Genomic DNA, 20,089 nt, shown 5'->3' with positions numbered 1-20,089 from the left:
CAGCGAGGGGAATGTTATATCCGATAGATAATCCAGGCATTCATCGACATCTAAACCACTCTTAGACTTATACAACGAAGTATAATAATCATAAAAGCCCTGAAGTATTCCATCAGTAGAGGACACCAATGAGCCATCGGACACCCGGATCTGCAATATTGTGTTGGAGGTGCTATGCTGGCGCACCAAGAAGGCCAGGAGTGTGCTGGCTTGATTCCCTAGCTCAAAGTAGGACTGACGAGTAAAAAATAATTTGCGCTTTGACTTAGCATCTGTATGTTGGGTATACAATCTCTGGGAAGTAAGCCACTCAATTCTATTACTGCTGGACTGATTAGCTATATAAGTGGCCTCTGAGTCTTTTAATCTTTGCTCTATCTCCTCGTCCTCCCTCGCCGTCACTCTCTTAATATAGGAAATGGTAGAAGACAAGCATCCCCTCAAGTATGCCTTCAGGGTATCCCAGAATAGACCAAGGTTTTGGATTTCCGAATGTGTCAGCACAAAGCTATTCAACTGATCAACCGTCCTATCACTAGAGTCTATCAATTTTAACCAAAAGGGATTTAATTTCCAGGACCTATTGCTATTATCGGATTGCCCATATTTAAGTTTAAGAATGATCGGGCTATGATCTGAGATCCCCCGGTTACCATGTTCGATGCTATCCACCCATAGCGCCAAGCCACCCGACCCAAATATATAGTCTATTCGAGACAAAGACTGCCTAGTAGACGAGTGGCAGGTGTACCCCTTAACTTCTGGATGGTTTATTCTCCATAAATCTAGCCACCCACTCCCTTCCATAAATAGTGCTAATTGTGAGGGGTGCTGAGGCACAACTTCCCCTGAGTCCACATCGTCCAATCTCAATCTATCCATGGACTGATTCATTATTAAATTAAAGTCTCCCATACAAATAACATTGGCTTCCGGATATTTTAAGGAGAAGCCCAGAGCCATACGTAGGATTGACATGTTAGCGGGAGGGGGGTTATAGATACACAACAACACATACTCTCGTGAGTTAATAAATGCATGCACAAAGACGAAACGACCCTCCGGATCACGTCTCGCCTCTTTAGCCTCCCATCTGACCTCCTTGTGTATCAGCAGAGAGACCCCTCTTGAATAGCTAGTGTGGAATGCGTGTAGGGACCACTGTACCCATGGCTTTTGTATACATCGAACCGTGTCTCTTGTCAGATGTGTCTCTATCAGAGCTACGACTTGAGGGTGATATCTTTTAATCTGCGAAAACACCTTAATTTTCTTTCGAGGAGTTTTTATACCTCGTATGTTCCAGGTCATACATATAAGTTCAGCCCCCATATTTACTCTTAAAGGGAGCATTGATATATATCATTATCATTCGGGTGCAGTCTAACGGCACCGCACAGAGCAAAGAATTAGCATTAGAGGCAGCCATGCTTAATAAACATCCAAAACTAGTATATAAAACCAAACTAAACAAAACTTGAACAGTAGGGGAGCATATTTCCATACTCCCACAGTCAAATTGAATAGGGGATACCCTCACTGGACTCAGTGTCCGGTATTGTTGATATTTTCCGCATCCAGACAGAAAGCTCTATCTATGTTGCCATTAATCAGGGAGCTCAGGTTAGGGGTCTTCCGCATTCGACCCCCCGCGAGACCGCAACCACTCAGTCGCCTCCGCTGGATCCGTGAAGAATAAGGAGGAGCCCTTATAAACGATGCGAAGCCGGGCCGGATAAAGCATGGAGTAAACGATGTTCTTATCTCTAAGTTGTTTCTTGATATCCATAAATCGTGCTCGCTGCTTTTGAAGTTCCATAGAAAAATCTGGAAAAATCGATATGGTAGCATTATCGAATTTGATGAGGCCCTTCTGCCGTGCTAAGCGGAGGATGATATCTCTGTCTCTACAATTAAGGAGACGCGCCAGGAAAGGCCGCGGCGGGGCTCCAGGAGGAAGAGGCCTGGTCGGGACCCTATGGGCCCTTTCCACCGCGAATGTCGAGGAGAATCCATCTCCCAGTGATGACTTGAGCCATTCCTCCAGAAACTGTTCAGGCTGCTGACCCTCCGACCGCTCCGGGAGACCTATAATTCGGATATTATTGCGGCGCAGTCTATTTTCCAAGTCGTCTGCCTTTTGCTTCCAGGCATTTACGGATCCGGCAGCTTTGGTCAGTTTAGCCTCCATAGGGGCGATAGTGTCTTCAATATGAGACACCCTCGTTTCAACCTCCGTGATGCGCCCTCTCATAGTTTGCATGTCATGACGCAGGCGTCCCACCTCAGTATGCACATCTTCTATTTTCTCCGTAAGAGCTGATCTAGTGAGGGAGATAGCCTGCATCAACTGCTCTGATGCCTGTTTAAGAGTCAGTTCATCCTCTCCTCCCTCCTCATTGCTGTCGGAGGGGCGTCCTTTACGTTGAGACGGTGTAGGATTATTTCTAAGATTGCGCACATTATCATGAGGATCATCTTTGGCATATTTTTTTAATTTTTCAGCAGCCGATGCTCCTCTAGGGTGCTGCATGATGGATATTCACAAGGGGATTTCACAAAGCGACCCAAGGAGTAATTATGGACAAGCTGTATTCCGATTTTGAGACTTGTATTATGGAGCCCGAGGTTATAAGACAGGAGTCCACTGGGCAGGCAGTTTAGGGTATCCGGTATATAGAGATAGCCGCTGTAACACTCAAGCCGTGCAATTCCACAGTTATCATAAGGGGAGCAGCTGAAAAGGGGTTAATCCCTGTAATGTTATGGCGTTAGCAGGGAAAATGTCCACCCGACAGGGGGGCGCAGGTCCCACTTTCTCAGGGCACACACTGCACCACCCCTACTTCTTCAGGCGCACACCCACCGCCCAGCGCCGCTAATAAGATTAGAAGCGCACTTCCCTAACTGTCAGGGTGTGCGCTGATATGATGGCCGCTACCCCCGGCATGTACCGCCACTTGCATCAGTCCTCACGGCTTACCAGTAGTATCCACCGCCACCAAGATGAGGGGGACCCGGCTCCAGCAGAGAGCAGCACCGCGTTCTTTCCTGCTCCCTCTTGCAGGTCCCTCGTCGCGCCCACCAGTGCGGTCAGTCACCGCTGCCTCCGAGACGGTGGGAGGTCCAGCCCCGGCAATGAACAGCGCGGTGTCTTGTGCTCCCTAGCGCGCGCTCCCAAGATGGCCGCCGCTGCACATGGGGCTCTCCTGCCTGTTTTAGCTTCTGCAGCTCCCGGCTCCGCAAATCTCCACAGCGGTCTCCCAGAAGGTCCACCAGACTCTCCGGTGCATGGGGTCCCGATCCGGGCTAGTACCGCTCGGTCACGCACAATATTTATAGCAGAATCAGCTCAGGATGTATGGAGCTCTCCTAGGATGCCTCCTTCTTCTTCAGCTACATAGCCACGCCCCTGTGATTTATGTTTTGTTTTGCCCGTGCCGATATTTCTACATAGGCAAGACAATCAGACCGTTGATTGTGCGTTTTAAAGAGCATTATAACTCTATTATGTCAGGAAAAGGGTGCTTAAGATTAATTCAGCACGTTAGAGAAAAACATAACGCTAACCCAGACTTACTTTGCTTTGCCGGCATTGAAATAGTCCCATACCCGCAAAAGGGAGGAGATCAAAATAGGATTCTATTACAAAAAGAAGCCAAATGGATCCTTAATGCAAATGCACAAGGACCTATTGGTCTAAATGACCGTCTTGATATGTCTGTATTCTTGTAAATTCCTTATAGGCAATAGTCTTGGTTAGTGTTATAATTGATATTCCGGATGATTCTCGTAAATAACACTATGATTATTAGATTAATATATTCTTCAGATATGTCAGTCTGCAATGTAGATTATTTATATGTATTATTTATATGCATTATCACTTTCACAGTTTGTGCACATTGATTAGTTTATTCAGATCACGTTCTTTATTATACGTCAGATATCCTTTAAAAGGAAATGACGTGTTGTAATCTACTATCCGGACCCGTCGAAGCACCTGTGTGTGCGAAACGGCCGTCGTCCGAGCTCCTATACCGCACCCTCGTATATACCTGATGTCCTGATGGATGTAACTTGCATTTTTCTCCAATAAAGACCACAATCTTCACAGTTATCCTGGGGTGAGTGCCGCATATTTTCTTCTTCTCTGCTGTTGATTATTTTATCTTTATCGCTTCATTGGGGGACACAGGTAACCATGGGAGTATGCTGCTGTCGCTAGGAGGCTGACACTAGGCAAAAAAAGGAAAATGGCTCCTCCTCATCAATATATACCCACCGACTGGCACAAAGTACCTCAGTTTCAGCTTGGGGTCAGTAGGAGGCAGACCTGGATCTGATCCCAGATCCATCTTTAGTATTGGCAGACAGACATGTCACTTTTCACATTCCTATTCTCTGCTTAATGAAGACCACCCTATCAATATTTATTTATTTTACCCTACTTGTCAGAGAGGGACCAGAAGCTTCACGGTAGCACAGCATCATATGGATGATTTGCCTTATGAGCGATTAAAGGTACCGTCACATTAAGCGACGCTGCAGCGATCCAGACAACGATCCCGATCGCTGCAGCGTCGCTGTGTGGTCGCTGGAGAGCTGTCACACAGACAGCTCTACAGCGACTAACGATGCCGGTCCCCTGGTAACCAGGGTAAACATCAGGTTACTAAGCGCAGGGCCGCGCTTAGTAACCTGATGTTTACCCTGGTTACCAGCGTAAACATAAAAAAAAAAAAAAAAAACACTACATACTTACATTCCGCTGTCTGTCCTCCGGCGCTGTGCATCTCTGCACTGACTGAGCGCCAGCCGGAAAGCACAGCGGTGACGTCACCGCTGTGCTCTGCTTTCTGGCTGGCCGGCGCTCACAGTGCAGAGAAGCACAGCGCCGGAGGACAGACAGCGGAAGGTAAGTATGTAGTGTTTTTTTTTTTTTAAGTTTACGCTGGTAACCAGATTAAACATCGGGTTACTAAGCATGGCCCTGCGCTTAGTAACCCGATGTTTACCATGGTTACCAGTGAAGACATCGCTGAATCGGCATCACACGCCGATTCAGCGATGTCTGCAGGGAGTCCAGCGACGAAATAAAGTTCTGGACTTTCTGCACCGACCAACAATGGTACAGCAGGATCCTGATCGCTGCTGCCTGTCAAACTGAACGATATCGCTAGCCAGGACGCTGCAACGTCACGGATCGCTAGCGATATCGTTCAGTGTGAAGGTACCTTTATTCTACATCTGACTCCGTTTAAGGCCTTTGCTTGGGAAAACAAGACTCGCTGGGGAACAAACCTTTACAGCTGTCAGAGGGAGAAGGACACTAGTTGAGAAATAACTGTAGCCATGTGTAGTCAGTGGCCCATCCACAGTAGCACAGATCAAAAGTGGTGCCGAAGGGAACATAAAGATGGGAAAACATAGATTATTAGTACGGTAGATTAGTTTTTTGGTGTAGAAACATGCAAAGTAGTTAAAAAGGTAGTAAAGAAAAATTATCCTAGCCTTTCGGAGCACTTGTACTTTATCATGGGATGCCTCTTTAATTGTGGCCACCCCTTGTGAAGGTCTCTAGTCCTGTCACAATGCATGTTGGTTTATGTGTGGGGCCGTTGCGGCACTGTGATACCTCTGAATGCTAGGAATTGTTTCACTTTCTCCTTCCTATTTTGCTATTTTCCTGATTTACAGATGCATGCCAATGGGAATCTTGCATTTTCACATTATAATCTGTTAGTTATTTTTTTAAGCATTTTCATTTTATATAATATTACATAACTTTACAAGTTGAATACAAAACAAGCCATAAATCTTTTTATTTTTTATTTCTGAAATTAGCCTTTCCTACTTACTCTTTCCCTCTCTACTTAAATCTTATAGGACACATATCTCTGTTTTATGGGCAGGCTCTATTTTTCATTTTTTCCAGTCTCCTCCCCCACAGTCGGCAAGCCCTACAAGTGCAACTACTGCGGCCGCAGCTACAAGCAGCAGAATACACTGGAGGAACACAAGGAGCGCTGCCACAACTACTTACAGAGCCTCAGCAATGAAGGCCAGCACCTCTCTGCACATCCAGGTGAGTAAGACCTCGTATCATGATGCATCGCTTACCAGGATGGGTGGTAAATGTATGACTATAATTTGTTCTGAGCAGAGGGATCCCCAGCCATAATAACAATGGAGCGATCACAGAGTCCCGTGTGAACGGAATAGTAGATCCATAGATCGTGGTCATACATCCGCAATACTGCTTTAGAGACGGAGTTCCTAGACTGTAGCGCTCCTAGTCAGGGGGGCCAAGTGGTTCTTGTAGGGCCAGAACTTTTGAACGGTACTAATGAATAAGACGGATGTGCAGTGCCAGCCCATGGTGCACACGTCCTGGCAGATCCCTACTAATGCAGTGTAATCAGCATTCTGCTTGTTATGATGCAGGATCGCCCCCTTACCTCGGTGAAGGAAGCTTACAGTCATCCCAAAGGCCGCCATACACTTTAGACTAATGTTGGCTGAACTCGCCAATACCCTTACTCTAATGTACATGGGCATCGGGTAATTGACTGTTGTAGACATGTCTGATTTTGGGCTGTCACCCACTTTGTTTTCCCTGAAATAAGCTGCCGGCAGAGATGTCTGTCCGGGGCTTTCTCATAGAGAACATGAGCGTTCCTATGTATGGCAGACGGCTGAGATGCCTCTTGGCCAAACGATGCTTCTAATGTGTGTGGCATCTTAAGTGTATGCCCTGTAACCAGGGGTCTCCTTCATAAAACCCAGCTTGGCTCAATCACATCCTTATCAACAATGAAAGGCTTGGCCTAGCCAGGGCCCTGATATCAATCCTATAGATATTCCCAAATTAACCTGAAAATGAAGGGTAACTTACATTTTGCCACAAAAGCAGTCAACTTTGTATTACTTGGTGTGACATTATGGATATCAAACATACATTGAGACCCATGGCATTCAGTGGGAGATTTTCTGGTGTCTAATAAAGAAAAAAATATATATCTACTATATAATTGTCTAAAGATAACTTCCATCTGTCTGTCACGGATATTCATTGGTCGCGGCCTCTGTCTGTCATGGAAATCCAAGTCGCTGATTGGTCGTGGCAAAACGCCCACGACCATTGCCACAACCAATCAACGATGGGCACAGTCTGCCGGCAACATGGCCGCTCCATACTCCCCTCCAGTCAGCCCTCACACAGGGTTAATGGCAGCGCTAATGGACCGTGGTGTAACACACTCCATTAACGCAGCTATTAACCTTGTGTGACCAACTTTTTACTATTGATGCATATGCAGCATCAATAGCAAAAAGATCTAATAATAATAATAAAAAAAAAACGTTATTCTCACCCTCCGACGTCGCGTCCTGTCCTCGGCAGTGCAAGCGGCAGGTTCCGGTGCCAAGGATGCTATGCAAGAAGGACCTTCCATGACGTCACAGTCATGTGACCGCGACGTCATCACAGGTCCTGCGCTCATACCAACCCTGGGACCGGAAGCTGCCGCGTGCACCGCGCCAGGACTACAAGGGGCCCCTCGGAAGGTGAGTATATGTTTATTTTAAGTCTTTTTTAACCTGTTACATACGTGTCTCGGCAATATACTACGTGACTGGCCAATATACTACATGTCTGTGCTGTATACCACGTGGCTGGGCAATATACCACGTGGCTGGGCAATATACCACGTGGCTGGGCAATATACCACGTGGCTGGGCAATATACCACGTGGCTGGGCAATATACTACGTGGACATGTATATTCTAGAATACCCGATGCGTTAGAATCGGCCCACCATCTTATATATATATATATGTGTATATATATATGTGAGTCATGAGTAAGACTGCCTAGTGCAATCGAAACTCGTCGACCATGTAATTTTTTTCTTTTGTATGCACTATATTTTCTTTTGAAAAATAAAATCCAGTCCTGTGAGCCGGACTCAAATTTTTTTCCATTTTCCTCAAACAAATTTGGTTTTGTTTTCCTCTCATTTAAGGGCATGTGCACACGCTGCGGATTTTGCTGCGGGTCCCATGAGTTTACAGTATAATGTAAACCTATGGGAAACCAAATCCGCAGTGCACATGCTGCGGAAAAAAACGCACGGAAACGCTGCGGTTTATTTTCCGCAGCATGTCAATTCTTTGTGTGGATTCCGCTGCGGATTTACACCTGCTCCAATAGAAATCTGCAGGTGAAAATCCACAGAGGAAGCTGCAAAAGAAACCGCGGTAAATCCGCAGTAAAAACCGCAGCGGTTTTTCACTGCGGATTTTGCAAATCCGCTGCGGAAAATTCCGCAATGGAATCCGCAACGTGTGCACTTAGCCTAAGTATTGAATATGCGCCATGACAGTTATTGAAGTCCATTCAGGAATATATTTATCTTGAAGTGTGTGTGCTCGTCTTGTGGGTTCAGGAGCTCACACCCCGTCTGCCTCCCGGTTCCAGGTCTGGTCAGCAGCGCGGCTACACTAGTCTGAACTGTGCGCTCCCTGATTCTAATGGACACCACTTTGCTTCCACAGTATGCCAGTTGTCCAGCAGCAATGAAGCTCCAGAATGGCACTTGCAATTTGTATAGCAAACAGCTATTTGCCTGATAGTCCGGACACTGAGAACACAGGGTGACTGTAAACTAGAATTTAAAATCTCTCAACTTGTGAGAACAGAGATAATTTTTAATAAGAAGTGAAACCCAATTGTCTTGTATATTTACAAGCAATTTCAACTACTACTGAACATCAGACAGCCCATTTAAATGTCATTGTGCCAGTATAAACAGAAATGTTTTTTAGTTTTCCTTAAATTATTATTTTTTACATGATGTCTGTAGCAGGAGAACAAAGTCAAGTTTCGAAGCAAATACACCTTGAAAAACTTTTTCCAAAACAAGTTATCTATAAAGGTTCACGGTCAGTAATGCCAACATTATGCATTCGCCAGTACATCAAACACTGAAAAGACATTTGCCAAAAATGACATGGTTTCCTGTAACAGCCATCTAGAGTCCTTGTGTCATTTTTAGCGCAAAACTGACTGTTGGCTGGTTTATGCGAGCAGCAAGGCAATTTATTTCAACACCTTTTTAATACATTAAAGTGAAACTGGCAGCAGGAGATATATATATATATATATATATATATATATATCTATACACATACACACACATATATATATACACATATACAGTGGTGTTCAAAAGTCCTGCATAGGCGTGAATAAAACTATGTTTCATACTTCTGCATCTCTACAGTGAAACTGGTGGAACATATGTTTTTGTAATCCCTCATTGCATGCCATACTCATTTTTAAATGTCCCAAGTGTATAAATTGTTATGGTATGCGCATTTTTGATAATTTTTTTTTACAGCATAACCATACCTACACCAGTACAGTGTGTAGAATGGTGAACAGGTTTCTAAGTTCATTAACTTCCAATGCAAGTTCACACAGACTTACATTTTACTTTTTAAGATTTATTATTTTTTATTTAATTCAGAGTGTTGAGCAGAAGGCAGCATTTTCTTATTACGGATGTCTATGTAATTTTTTGCATTAACCATACCCTCTACAATATGAAGCCTTCCAACACCATTGGCTGCCATACAGCCCAAGACCATTACTTTCATCGGATGTTTCACAGAGAAGCTCAAACACTCTGGCTTGTATTCTTCATGTGGGAACCTTCTCACATAAGACTTGCCATCATTTCCTAAAATGCAAAAAGTGCTTTCATCACTAAATAGCACTTTTTCCCACTCCTCCTTCCTCCATTTTAACTATTTCAATGCCTACAGTTTTCGCCTTTGTCTTTGTATGGCTGTCATCAATGGCTTCTTTCGGGCCTTGCACCCTCTCAATCCTGCTTCCAAACATCTCTTCCTAACAGTTGATGTTGCTACCTCAATATTGCACTTTTCTCGCCATTCTCGCAGAAGCTGAGGAGAGGTGAGCTTTCGATTGGCAAGGGATGTTCTTATCAGTACTCTATCCTCACTTTTAGTTGACTTTCTGGGCCGACCAGATCTGGGCCTGTCCTGGGTAATTCCAAGCTGCTTATGTTTCTGCAAAATTCTTACGACTGTACTCTGATTACAGCCGACCTTCCTTGCGATCTGGGGGCCAGTATAACCCTCTTCATGTAGCACCACAACTCGCACACGATCCTCCGCTGGCAAAAATCTGAAGGCTCCCATCATAAAACTCTACAGTATGATTCACTAGATAGACCAACAGATCAAACAAACAAACAAAGCAGCAGATGTGATGCAATGTAATGCAATGTGATTGGCTGTGTCGTAGCTGTTTTTCATTCTGACCCAAATGTCAGCTGACAGATCACCAGTGAGGGCCAAATTGTGGAGTTACGCCCGTCGTTTTACAAGCGCGCTTGGAGACAAAAAGACACCTCACACATATCCTGTGAGCAAGTCACTTTTATCTGAAGTAATAGAGCAAGAAGCAATATTTTATACCATTTACACATAATGCATTTCAATGTAACTCATGTAGCCCCCACCATCACCCAGGGTCATACTTTATTTACCATAACCCAGAATATGTTGTACTGACTCTTGAGAACATACATGATAAGAAGTACAGTCTCCTTGAAGAGGAGACCGTCAGACTACTGAGTCAACAGATTCTAGTAATTCTAACACTTTAAGGAAAAAGGCACTTAAAGGCAAGGTAGTTAAAGGCAAACTATTAACCCTTCTATATCAATTTCCCCTTTTTGTAAATGGTATAACCTCTGCTACGGGGTCAGCTGATGTCCACAAAGGAGCTACTGTCTCATGGGTCTAGTACCCACAAGGGGACTTCCTACCTGCTTCGCCCATCCACCCTCAGTGTGGACACTCACCTCCCCCGTCAGCAGTGGCTACACGGGGCCTATGATATACTACAGAAGGTTCAGCCTTAGTTTTTTTTCTACACCTACATTATTCCATAGCTTAGGTAATATATATATTAGCGCTTTTACGGCTACATAAAAGAATAAGTAAAGCAACAAAATTTGCATACAAGTCTGTAAAACACCAAAAATAATCCATCCCGCTAGGCCGCTAAGCCAATTGGCTGGATTTAAAAAGGAGTCTCTATATCGTATTAGTCTCATTAAGAGCCTTAAGGAACCACGAAAATCTGAGTCCAAGTCTCACTTGTGAATGCAGTGTGGTGTTAATACCTTCCTTGGGTCCTGGGGTAAGGCTAAGTACAGCATAGTCCTTGCAGATACTGGGCTGTGTGCACAGATCCAACAGTCCAGCAGTTTTTGTCCTTCCGTGTCTTTTACAAGAAAAGCAAGATGTTGAATAAGTTTGCTTATCCAGTGTCTCTGTAAGATGCAAACATCCTACCACTGCCAGCAAGGTGATTAGGACAACAGTCATTCTGCTGGTGAAAAGATCTTTTTGCAGTGACTGGCAAGGATCCAGGTGGACTTTCCCTCAAGTTTCCCTGAGGTGAATGTGGTCAGCTGGACTTTAAAACGGGCCGTCAAACCGTGGATCTAGGCTCCTCACGTGTCTGTGTATGACCACCAATCACCTGGTTTCAGCTGATGTACGTCTGCACTGGCATTAGGATCTGGAATGGATGAAAACACATGTTTATGCACCACATTAAGTCTTTTCTGTAAGGCCTGGACATGGGCTGTCATAGCACCGTGTTGCTTTTGTAGCACCTGTGGGAAGTACAGACCAGCCTCTGGCAAACTACTAAACAGGACTTCAAAAGGACACAAGCCTGTCTTTCTATTTGGAGTGTGTGTGACTGAAAAGAGTGCAAGAGACAAACACTCTACCACGCTCTTTCCTTTGTCTGCCATGGCCTTTGATTTTCCAGTTTGTGTCCCATTTAGTCTCATCACTTTCCCACTACTTTGTGGTCTATATGGTGCATGATATGCTTGCTGTACTCCCAGGACCTGCATGACTTCCCTCATTATTTCTCCCGTGAAGTGTGTGTCCCTATCGCTGTCTATAGTTTCTAGGACACCATACCTGCAGATCAGTTTTTTTTCATGAGTTTGTCTACAGTCGCTTTAGTATTTGCACATTTTACCAGATAGGCTTCCAGCCAACCAGAGAAGAGATCTACACATACTAGGATATTTTTCACACACTCCTACCTTGGGTAGCTGTATGTAGCCAGTCTGCAGTCTCTGAAACGGGTAGAGAGGCCTGGGTGTCGCTTTCTTAGGGATTTTTTTACTGTTTTACCTGGGTTGTGCTGTGCACAGATGAGGCATGACTGTACGAGCTTTGCGGCTGCGTAACTGAAACCAGGAGCGATCCAGAAGGCATCTTGTGTTGCTTGCGCCATGATTGGGAGCAGGGATCTTGGTATATACGATTTATCCTGATTCTCCCATACTCTTTCTGAGTTCAGCTCAGCTCCCATTCTCCCAGTGTTCCTTCTCTGTTTGGGCAGCTGGAGGGATTTCAGGACATCTAGGCTCAGTGTGGCTGGAACACTCTGACTCCCCGCCACCGTCCACTGCTCCCTAGGCCGCTTTGCTGCTACTTTAGCAGCCTCGTCTGTCCTTCTGTTGCCCTTTTCCTCCACAGAGTCACCGTCCGTGTGTGCTTTTACCTTGACGATGCCAACCTGGACTGATAACGTCAATGCCTCCACTAATTGTTTCACCAGCTCTGCATTTTTAATGGGCTTACCGGCTGATGTAAGAAACGTTCTGCTTCTTCAGATAGGGCAATAATCATGGGATATTCCCCATGCACAATTCGAATCTGTGTAACTGTTAGCGACTTTACCTGCAGCAGCTCTACACGCCTCAGTGAGTGCCTTCAACTCTGCCTCCTGCACCGACATGTGAGGAGGGAGTGGTTCAGCTCGGATTACCTCATGTGAGGATACTACTGCATATCCAATGTAGAGTCGCCCATTCTGGTGGTATCTGGAGCCATCTACAAAAATAAAAAACCTCAAAATATGCATTAGGAACAGGTTTTTTTCTTCCCACGACCATATGTAAAACCCACTGTCTCCTGACTCATCAGTTCCTATGCAGTCATGTTCGTGCGTCATGTCAACGTCATGTCATGTTCTCTTTCCCACCTGCCAATGCTGTCACCAATTCCCCCTTTTCTGAATCTGCAGGCAGATGAGTGGCTGGATTCAGAACATTATGTCTTTTGAGGGTGACATATTCAGGAATTAGTATTAGAGCACATTCAAGTCTGATCTGTCTATCCATTGACAATTTGTTTTGGTTGAACTTGTACGAGTATGGCATTAATGTCACGTGGGGAACAAAATTGTCAAAAAGAAAAGTTAGTGTGATTTCACATGCCTTTCAGTAATACAGCAGCTCTTACAGCACGTACACATATAGAAGACCCTCTAATCACGGGGTCTAATTGTGCTAAGTAGTAAGCTATCGGTCTCTGTTTCTTTCCATGTTGTAGTCTCAGTACTGCGGTAGCATGTCCACCCTGCTCTGTGAAAAATAAGAAAAATGGCTGATCATAGTTTGGAATGTCTGACACAATGAGCAGCTTGAGAGAGTGGAAGGAATCAATTGCTTCTTGAGTGAGATTGTAGGGGTCATTTTGTGAAGCAGACCTTATCCAAGGCCTATAGTAGGTCACCAAACCTAGAAAAGTGCGTAGATGCTGGTGTGACCTGGGTAAAGGGATATTTGTATTGCCCGTTTTCAGTCTTCAGTCAGGTGTCTTGTACCTTCAGCAATACAATGTCCTAAAAATGTCACCTTTTGTTTGCAATCACGTGAGACTCTGCAACCCTTTTCTGCCAAAAACAGCAAGGAAACTGTAGACATCTGGTCCGGGCAGCAGAGCAAGAGGTCATCCACGTACTGTAGTAGTACAATCTGTGGATGAGGTGGTTGCCACTGCTCAAGAATCCCTGCCATCGCTGTTGAATAGATGGTTGGGGAGTTCTTTCCCCCTTTGTGGGAGGACCGTCCAACAGTATTGTTTACCTTTGTGAGTGAAAGACAAAAAAAGATACTGACAGTCAGAGTGCAGTGGTACAGAGAAGAATGCATTTGCCAAATCAATAATGGTGAAACATTTTGACGTCGCGGGGATCTGTGACCGTACGGTGTGTGTATTAGGGACAGTTGAGGTCACACTCACTGTAACATCATTAATAGCTCGTTAGTCATGAACCATTCTGTAAGTGTCAGGGGAACCCTTGGGTCCTTTTTTCTTAATGGGATACAAAGGGGTGTTGCAGGGGGAATATCTCTGTACTAGAACCCCTGCCTTAACATACTCTTTAATATTCCTGCTCAGGGCCATTGATTTGACTAGACTTAAGGGGTATTGCCTTAACCAAAGAGGAGTGATTACTTCTCTTGATTTATCATGACAGGGGGAATGGGCAGCTGACCCATATCAGATTTTCCCCTTGCCCAAACGGTGTCTGGTACCTGACTCTTTTCCCTGTCCTCAGACATTCTGGTGTCAGGTGTTACTTTCACTACTCTTGCCATATACACCATTTCTGCAATATTACACAAGTGTTTATATAAGTCACACATTAATGTCCAAATATTTATACCCGTATTTGATTGGGTAGAGTACCCCTTAAAAAAACTAAATTTGATTCACAAAATGTTACCAAAAGAAAATTATATCTATAATTACGAAAGATACGGAGTCATAAAACGGGGGAGCACAATGCCATAGGCCACAGCAAAGCACAAGCTTATTCTAAGAAAGTAGCAGCCCTATATAAATCCATAACTAACAGTTCCAAATACAAAAAGGGATTTGAAAAATACCAAATATCAATGCCAGTTGCCTGCGATAAGGTATAAGGACTGGAAAAGACAAATAAACAGTGACTATGGTTTGAGCCAATATAATGAATGGCTAAAAAACTATATATCATATGAAGACAACCTACAAATACACAGTAACTATACCATCTTTGTGTAAGGAAACTACTAAAACTGGCAAATGAATGGAATTAAGTGTAACTATAATAGGGCATGATTTACCTGTGGTATAATGTGCACGTGGAAGACCCTGGCGTCCCTCTGCCCTAAGTGTTTATATGAAAGTGGACTTGTGACTGTAATACCCTCAGGAGAGCACTGTATAGTGGTCTAGACAGCACTCAACTCTGCTCCCAGCAAATTCATAGGGGTATTGTCACTAACAATAAGTTTGTAAGCACCTCTTGGCTGTCTCGTGACTCTATTCTTTTCTTGTTTAGTCATAGGGGCTTCAGTCGCTTGTCCCCCTACCCTCACGTATTCCACAGTCTCGTCAGTAATCATGTCTGGCAGTATCAAGTCTTTGTGTACTAGTCCCAGCTGCCCCAGTGTCGGTCAAGAATTCTGTCTATTTCCCTCCCAGCATTGGTATGGTGGTCCTCAAGGCAGGACCAGGTCCGGAGGGGACAATAACAGGGCACAAATTTGTCACTGGGTTGTCAGTTTCCTAGTCTGAATTGGTCTGAGTGTCCATTTTCTCTACAATTCCAGCACTTCACTGTTTCTAAGTCCTTAGGTCCCTTACTACGTCTCTACTGTTTTCCTCGTTTTCCAGCATACATGACATGTCATCTTATTGTCCTAGTTTCTTCAACTCCTGAGCAACCTTCAGGAGGTCTTTGGATCTACATTTCTCCATTTAGGTCTGGCTGTCTGTACTGCGTCTCGTAAGCCTTTTGTCATACCGTCAATTAATGTATTTACCAATATTTTAAGATCAAGTGGGTTTACTGGACTGTACCCCATGTCTGCCCATGTCAGCTGTAACCGTCCAGAGTACATCTCTACACTCTCTCCTTTTGTCACATCTGTAAAAGTCTTAATTTGCATCCTAGTACGTCACCTGCTTTGGTGCTCACCAACTCTCTAGGTCTGCTCAGGTGCACTTATACGTCCATCATATTGTCTTTGTCTGTAAAATGGGAAAGGTTTGTTCTCAGGGTCAGCCAATTATTTTAGCGTAGCTAGCTAGTCAGAGGGCCTCCAGGGATAATACTCCTGTATCTGTCTTATACTACCTGATGTGGTTGGTTCTCTGGTGGTGGGGGTGACTAGATGACCGGTTGGCGGTGACATGACATGCTGGTCTACAGCTCCTTCCCAAAAGGATTACTGTCAGCTTACTCCCTAAAGTTAATGTCCCCACTACCCACTAACCACAATCCTGTGTCAGCTTCTTATGTCACTACATGTGATCTTGTCTAGAGAGGATTGAGTGTAATTCACTTAGGTTGGGTTACATCACAGATCATACAAGTATTTCTCCAGTCTGGGTTTGTCTGACCGCAATGTTTACAAGTCCATCTGTCTTGTCTTGGTCTCTGGTTATACAAAGGTATGACCGTAGCAGTAGTGTGTCGGTCATAGTCGGACTTTTAAGCATCAAAACATTCATAATACACCTTACTTCCGTCCTGCTGCACTCTCTCTCAGATGCCATTTATTCACATGCCATTTTCCTCATTTGTCTGTGCCTTTTTGAACATCCAAACATCCATCCACTCACTGGCATTTTTGCCTGTTTCAATATTGGTCTCACATCTTTCACTGCTTCCTTTTTCCAATCTGTACAGCGGTTTTTGGATCCCATTGGGGGCCCTGACTGCACACAGAATAAGTTGCCCATGGCTTCAACTTATCCGCTCAACAACACCGAGCAGGTTCCCTACCTACCACTCGGTGGCACCGAGCAGGTGCACTACCTACCACTCGGTGGACTTAAAGGATTTTACCAAGCAGGTTCACTACCTACCACTCGGTAAATCAGCTGGCTAGCACAGCTCCATGGACGGCAAGGTTACACCACCTAATGCCGTAGACTGACTGTAGCAGGTTACTCCGTACACTACATCAGCCGTGCAGTTGGCTACCTCCTCTGTGGATCCTCAATTCGCTATATCACTCAACTTGAAGCAGGAGAATCTTTTACCAATCTTTTCAATCACTTACAAATTTTCCTCTATACTAGGCACAATTCTACCTTTTTCACTTTCAATTTCCAACTTCAATTGTACAACATTCCCTTTTTCTTCAATACCTACAGTACTTATTGCTTTAAACACAAATCTCTCAGCGTGTACTAAACCAAAAACAGAGAAACTTTAGAATGCAGCTATGTGGCCCCCTTCCTCTGGCCCACAGCACAAAAGGGAGAAATGTCAAGCAAGTCGCGCAGGGGCTCAGCTTACCCCTCCCATCAGCTATTTCGCGCTGATAAGCTTGTTGTCTTACACACACAAACAGAATGCAGCAGTTTTCAGACTTAATCTCTACAAAACATTCATTCTCTCGGAATTAAAAACAGTTTCTCTATACAGGCAGATCACTGCATAACTTGAATAAGCTGATTCTGACCGCGTCCAGCCAAAACACATATAGAAACCTATCCAATGTCAAACCACACATAACACGGGTTTCACTGAATCTCAGTTGTAAATTAAATGTACATTAAAAATATCCACAACTCATTCATCCTGGACAATTAACAACAGTTAGATAAGTAATGATACTTATGTGATCACTCATAAATACATGCTCATTCAGGGATTGTTGTTTCTTTTCCTTTCACTTTCAGTTGATTTTTACAAGAAGAAAATCCCTTATCTCAATCACTCCACCTAATTCAGCTCAAACTGCGCTGAATAATGTCTTCTGTCACATACAGAGGACCACACCTAACGGAACCCCTCATCAATCAGGGATTTATGTTTATTCCTTATACTCATTTACTCACCTGTCATCTCATTCAGAGTTCTCATAGACATACATACATACAAGGCTCACACAGCCTGCCTATTTTGCACTTTGGAATTAACACAACTCTATATAACAAAAACTGCAGCAGTGTCCACTGACACTCTGAAAGCACTTTAAAGGGAACCTGTCACCCCGTTTTTTGAGATTGAGATATAAATACTGTTAAATAGGGCCTGTGCTGTGCGTTACTATGGTGTATGTAGTGTACCCTGATTCCCCATGTATGCCGAGAAATACATTACCAAAGTCGCCGTTTTCGCCTGTCAATCAGGCTGGTCTGGTCAGGTGGGCGTGTTCACAGCGTTCTTTTCTTCCCCAGGTTTCCGTTGGTGGCGTAGTGGTGTGCGCATGTCCAAGGTCCGGATTCCCTGTGCCCACGTGAAGACACAGCGCGCGATCTGCGCTGTCATTCCTTTCATCGGTGCGGGCGGCCATCTTCCTGGGGCCGCGCGTGCGCAGATGTAGTGCTCTGCTGCACGGGGCTTCAGGAAAATGGCCGCGGGATGCCGCGCGTGCGCAGAAGAGATCGCGGCGGCCATTTTCCCAAAGCCGAGATGCAAACTCGGCTTTGGGAAAATGGCCGCCGCGATCTCTTCTGCGCACGCGCGGCATCCCGCGGCCATTTTCCTGAAGCCCCGTGCAGCAGAGCACTACATCTGCGCACGCGCGGCCCCAGGAAGATGGCCGCCCGCACCGATGAAAGGAATGACAGCGCAGATCGCGCGCTGTGTCTTCACGTGGGCACAGGGAATCCGGACCTTGGACATGCGCACACCACTACGCCACCAACGGAAACCTGGGGAAGAAAAGAACGCTGTGAACACGCCCACCTGACCAGACCAGCCTGATTGACAGGCGAAAACGCCGACTTTGGTAATGTATTTCTCGGCATACATGGGGAATCAGGGTACACTACATACACTATAGTAACGCACAGCGCAGGCCCTATTTAACAGTATTTATATCTCAATCTCAAAAAACGGGGGTGACAGGTTCCCTTTAAGGCCAAACAACAAAAACCACGGCCTTATACAAAATACAGCTTCATATAATGTACTGCCAATCCAAAATGACCAAAATAACAACACTGCACAGAGTCTATCCCAGCTCTGTATTACACACTACGCAAATACACAACCAATTAGGATACTGACAAATGATACAGATAACAATTATCATCTTATAACTCTATTATTCAACTCTCATACGGACATAAATAGACAAAACACAAAACTCACTGGTGATGTGGATTCTTTGAACCATGCTCGCAGCCTTTTACCCAGAGGTATGGAGAGATCCAGATGAGAGATTGCAGGTGCAAAACAGGTTTGTAAGAATAACATTTCTCACCTTGCTGCAGCTGGTGTTTTGCATGCCAATCTCCCAGAAGCTCCCCCATACGGATTCCGAATAGGCTGGATACACGGCCTCGGTCGGGCGCCAAAACTGTCGTAGCTGTTTTTCATTCTGACCCAAATGTCAGCTGACAGATCACCAGTGAGGGCCAAATTGTGGAGTTACGCCCGTCATTTTACAAGCGCGCTTGGAGACAAAAAGACACCTCACACATATCCTGTGAGCAAGTCACTTTTATCTGAAGTAATAGAGCAAGAAGCAATATTTTATACCATTTACACATAATGCATTTCAATGTAACTCATGTAGCCCCCACCATCACCCAGGGTCATACTTTATTTACCATAACCCAGAATATGTTGTACTGACTCTTGAGAACATACATGATAAGAAGTACAGTCTCCTTGAAGAGGAGACCGTCAGACTACTGAGTCAACAGATTCTAGTAATTCTAACACTTTAAGGAAAAAGGCACTTAAAGGCAAGGTAGTTAAAGGCAAACTATTAACCCTTCTATATCAGCTGCCATATCCATGTTATGCATGTAGAAAAGCCGCGGAGACACCATCACGTGTTTCCAGGTTATGATTGGTCACAAGAACCTCATCTGTGATTGGCTAATTTTGGATCTGAAGCTGTACAATATTTAGTTGTGCTTTCAATTCCCATATTGTTGCAATAATTTCAGGCAAAACTGCTTCAAAAGCTAAAAATATTACAGGGAGAGAATGCAAAATTGTATTCTGAACAAAACCATATATAATATGTCATATTAGCATCAAAGATATTCGACAGAGAACGTTTAAAACTTGAAAAATCAATCAATTTATCCTATGCAGGACTTTTGAACACCACTGTATGTGTATATATATATATATATATATATATATATATATATATATATATATATATATATATATATATATATATATATATATATATATATATATATA

General features: G+C 44.3%; 1 protein-coding gene across 3 annotated transcripts in view; it reads left to right on the top strand.

Moving 5' to 3' along the window:
• Positions 1–20,089, top strand: part of IKZF4 (IKAROS family zinc finger 4) — a 60,337-nt gene that overhangs the window by 26,058 nt on the left and 14,190 nt on the right. For 2 of the 3 annotated variants that reach the window (XM_069758414.1, XM_069758415.1), the window contains exon 6: positions 5,939–6,088. In XM_069758414.1, coding sequence (XP_069614515.1) covers positions 5,939–6,088 — 150 coding nt within the window. The remainder of the gene's footprint in view (positions 1–5,938; positions 6,089–20,089) is intronic. The other variant, XM_069758413.1, reaches the window with a different exon arrangement.

Source organism: Ranitomeya imitator, chromosome 3 (assembly GCF_032444005.1).
Source record: "Ranitomeya imitator isolate aRanImi1 chromosome 3, aRanImi1.pri, whole genome shotgun sequence".
In the NCBI taxonomy this organism is placed as follows: Eukaryota; Metazoa; Chordata; class Amphibia; order Anura; family Dendrobatidae; genus Ranitomeya; species Ranitomeya imitator.
The sequence above is the reverse complement of the archived record's forward strand: the minus strand, read 5'-3'. Positions and strand labels throughout refer to the sequence as shown.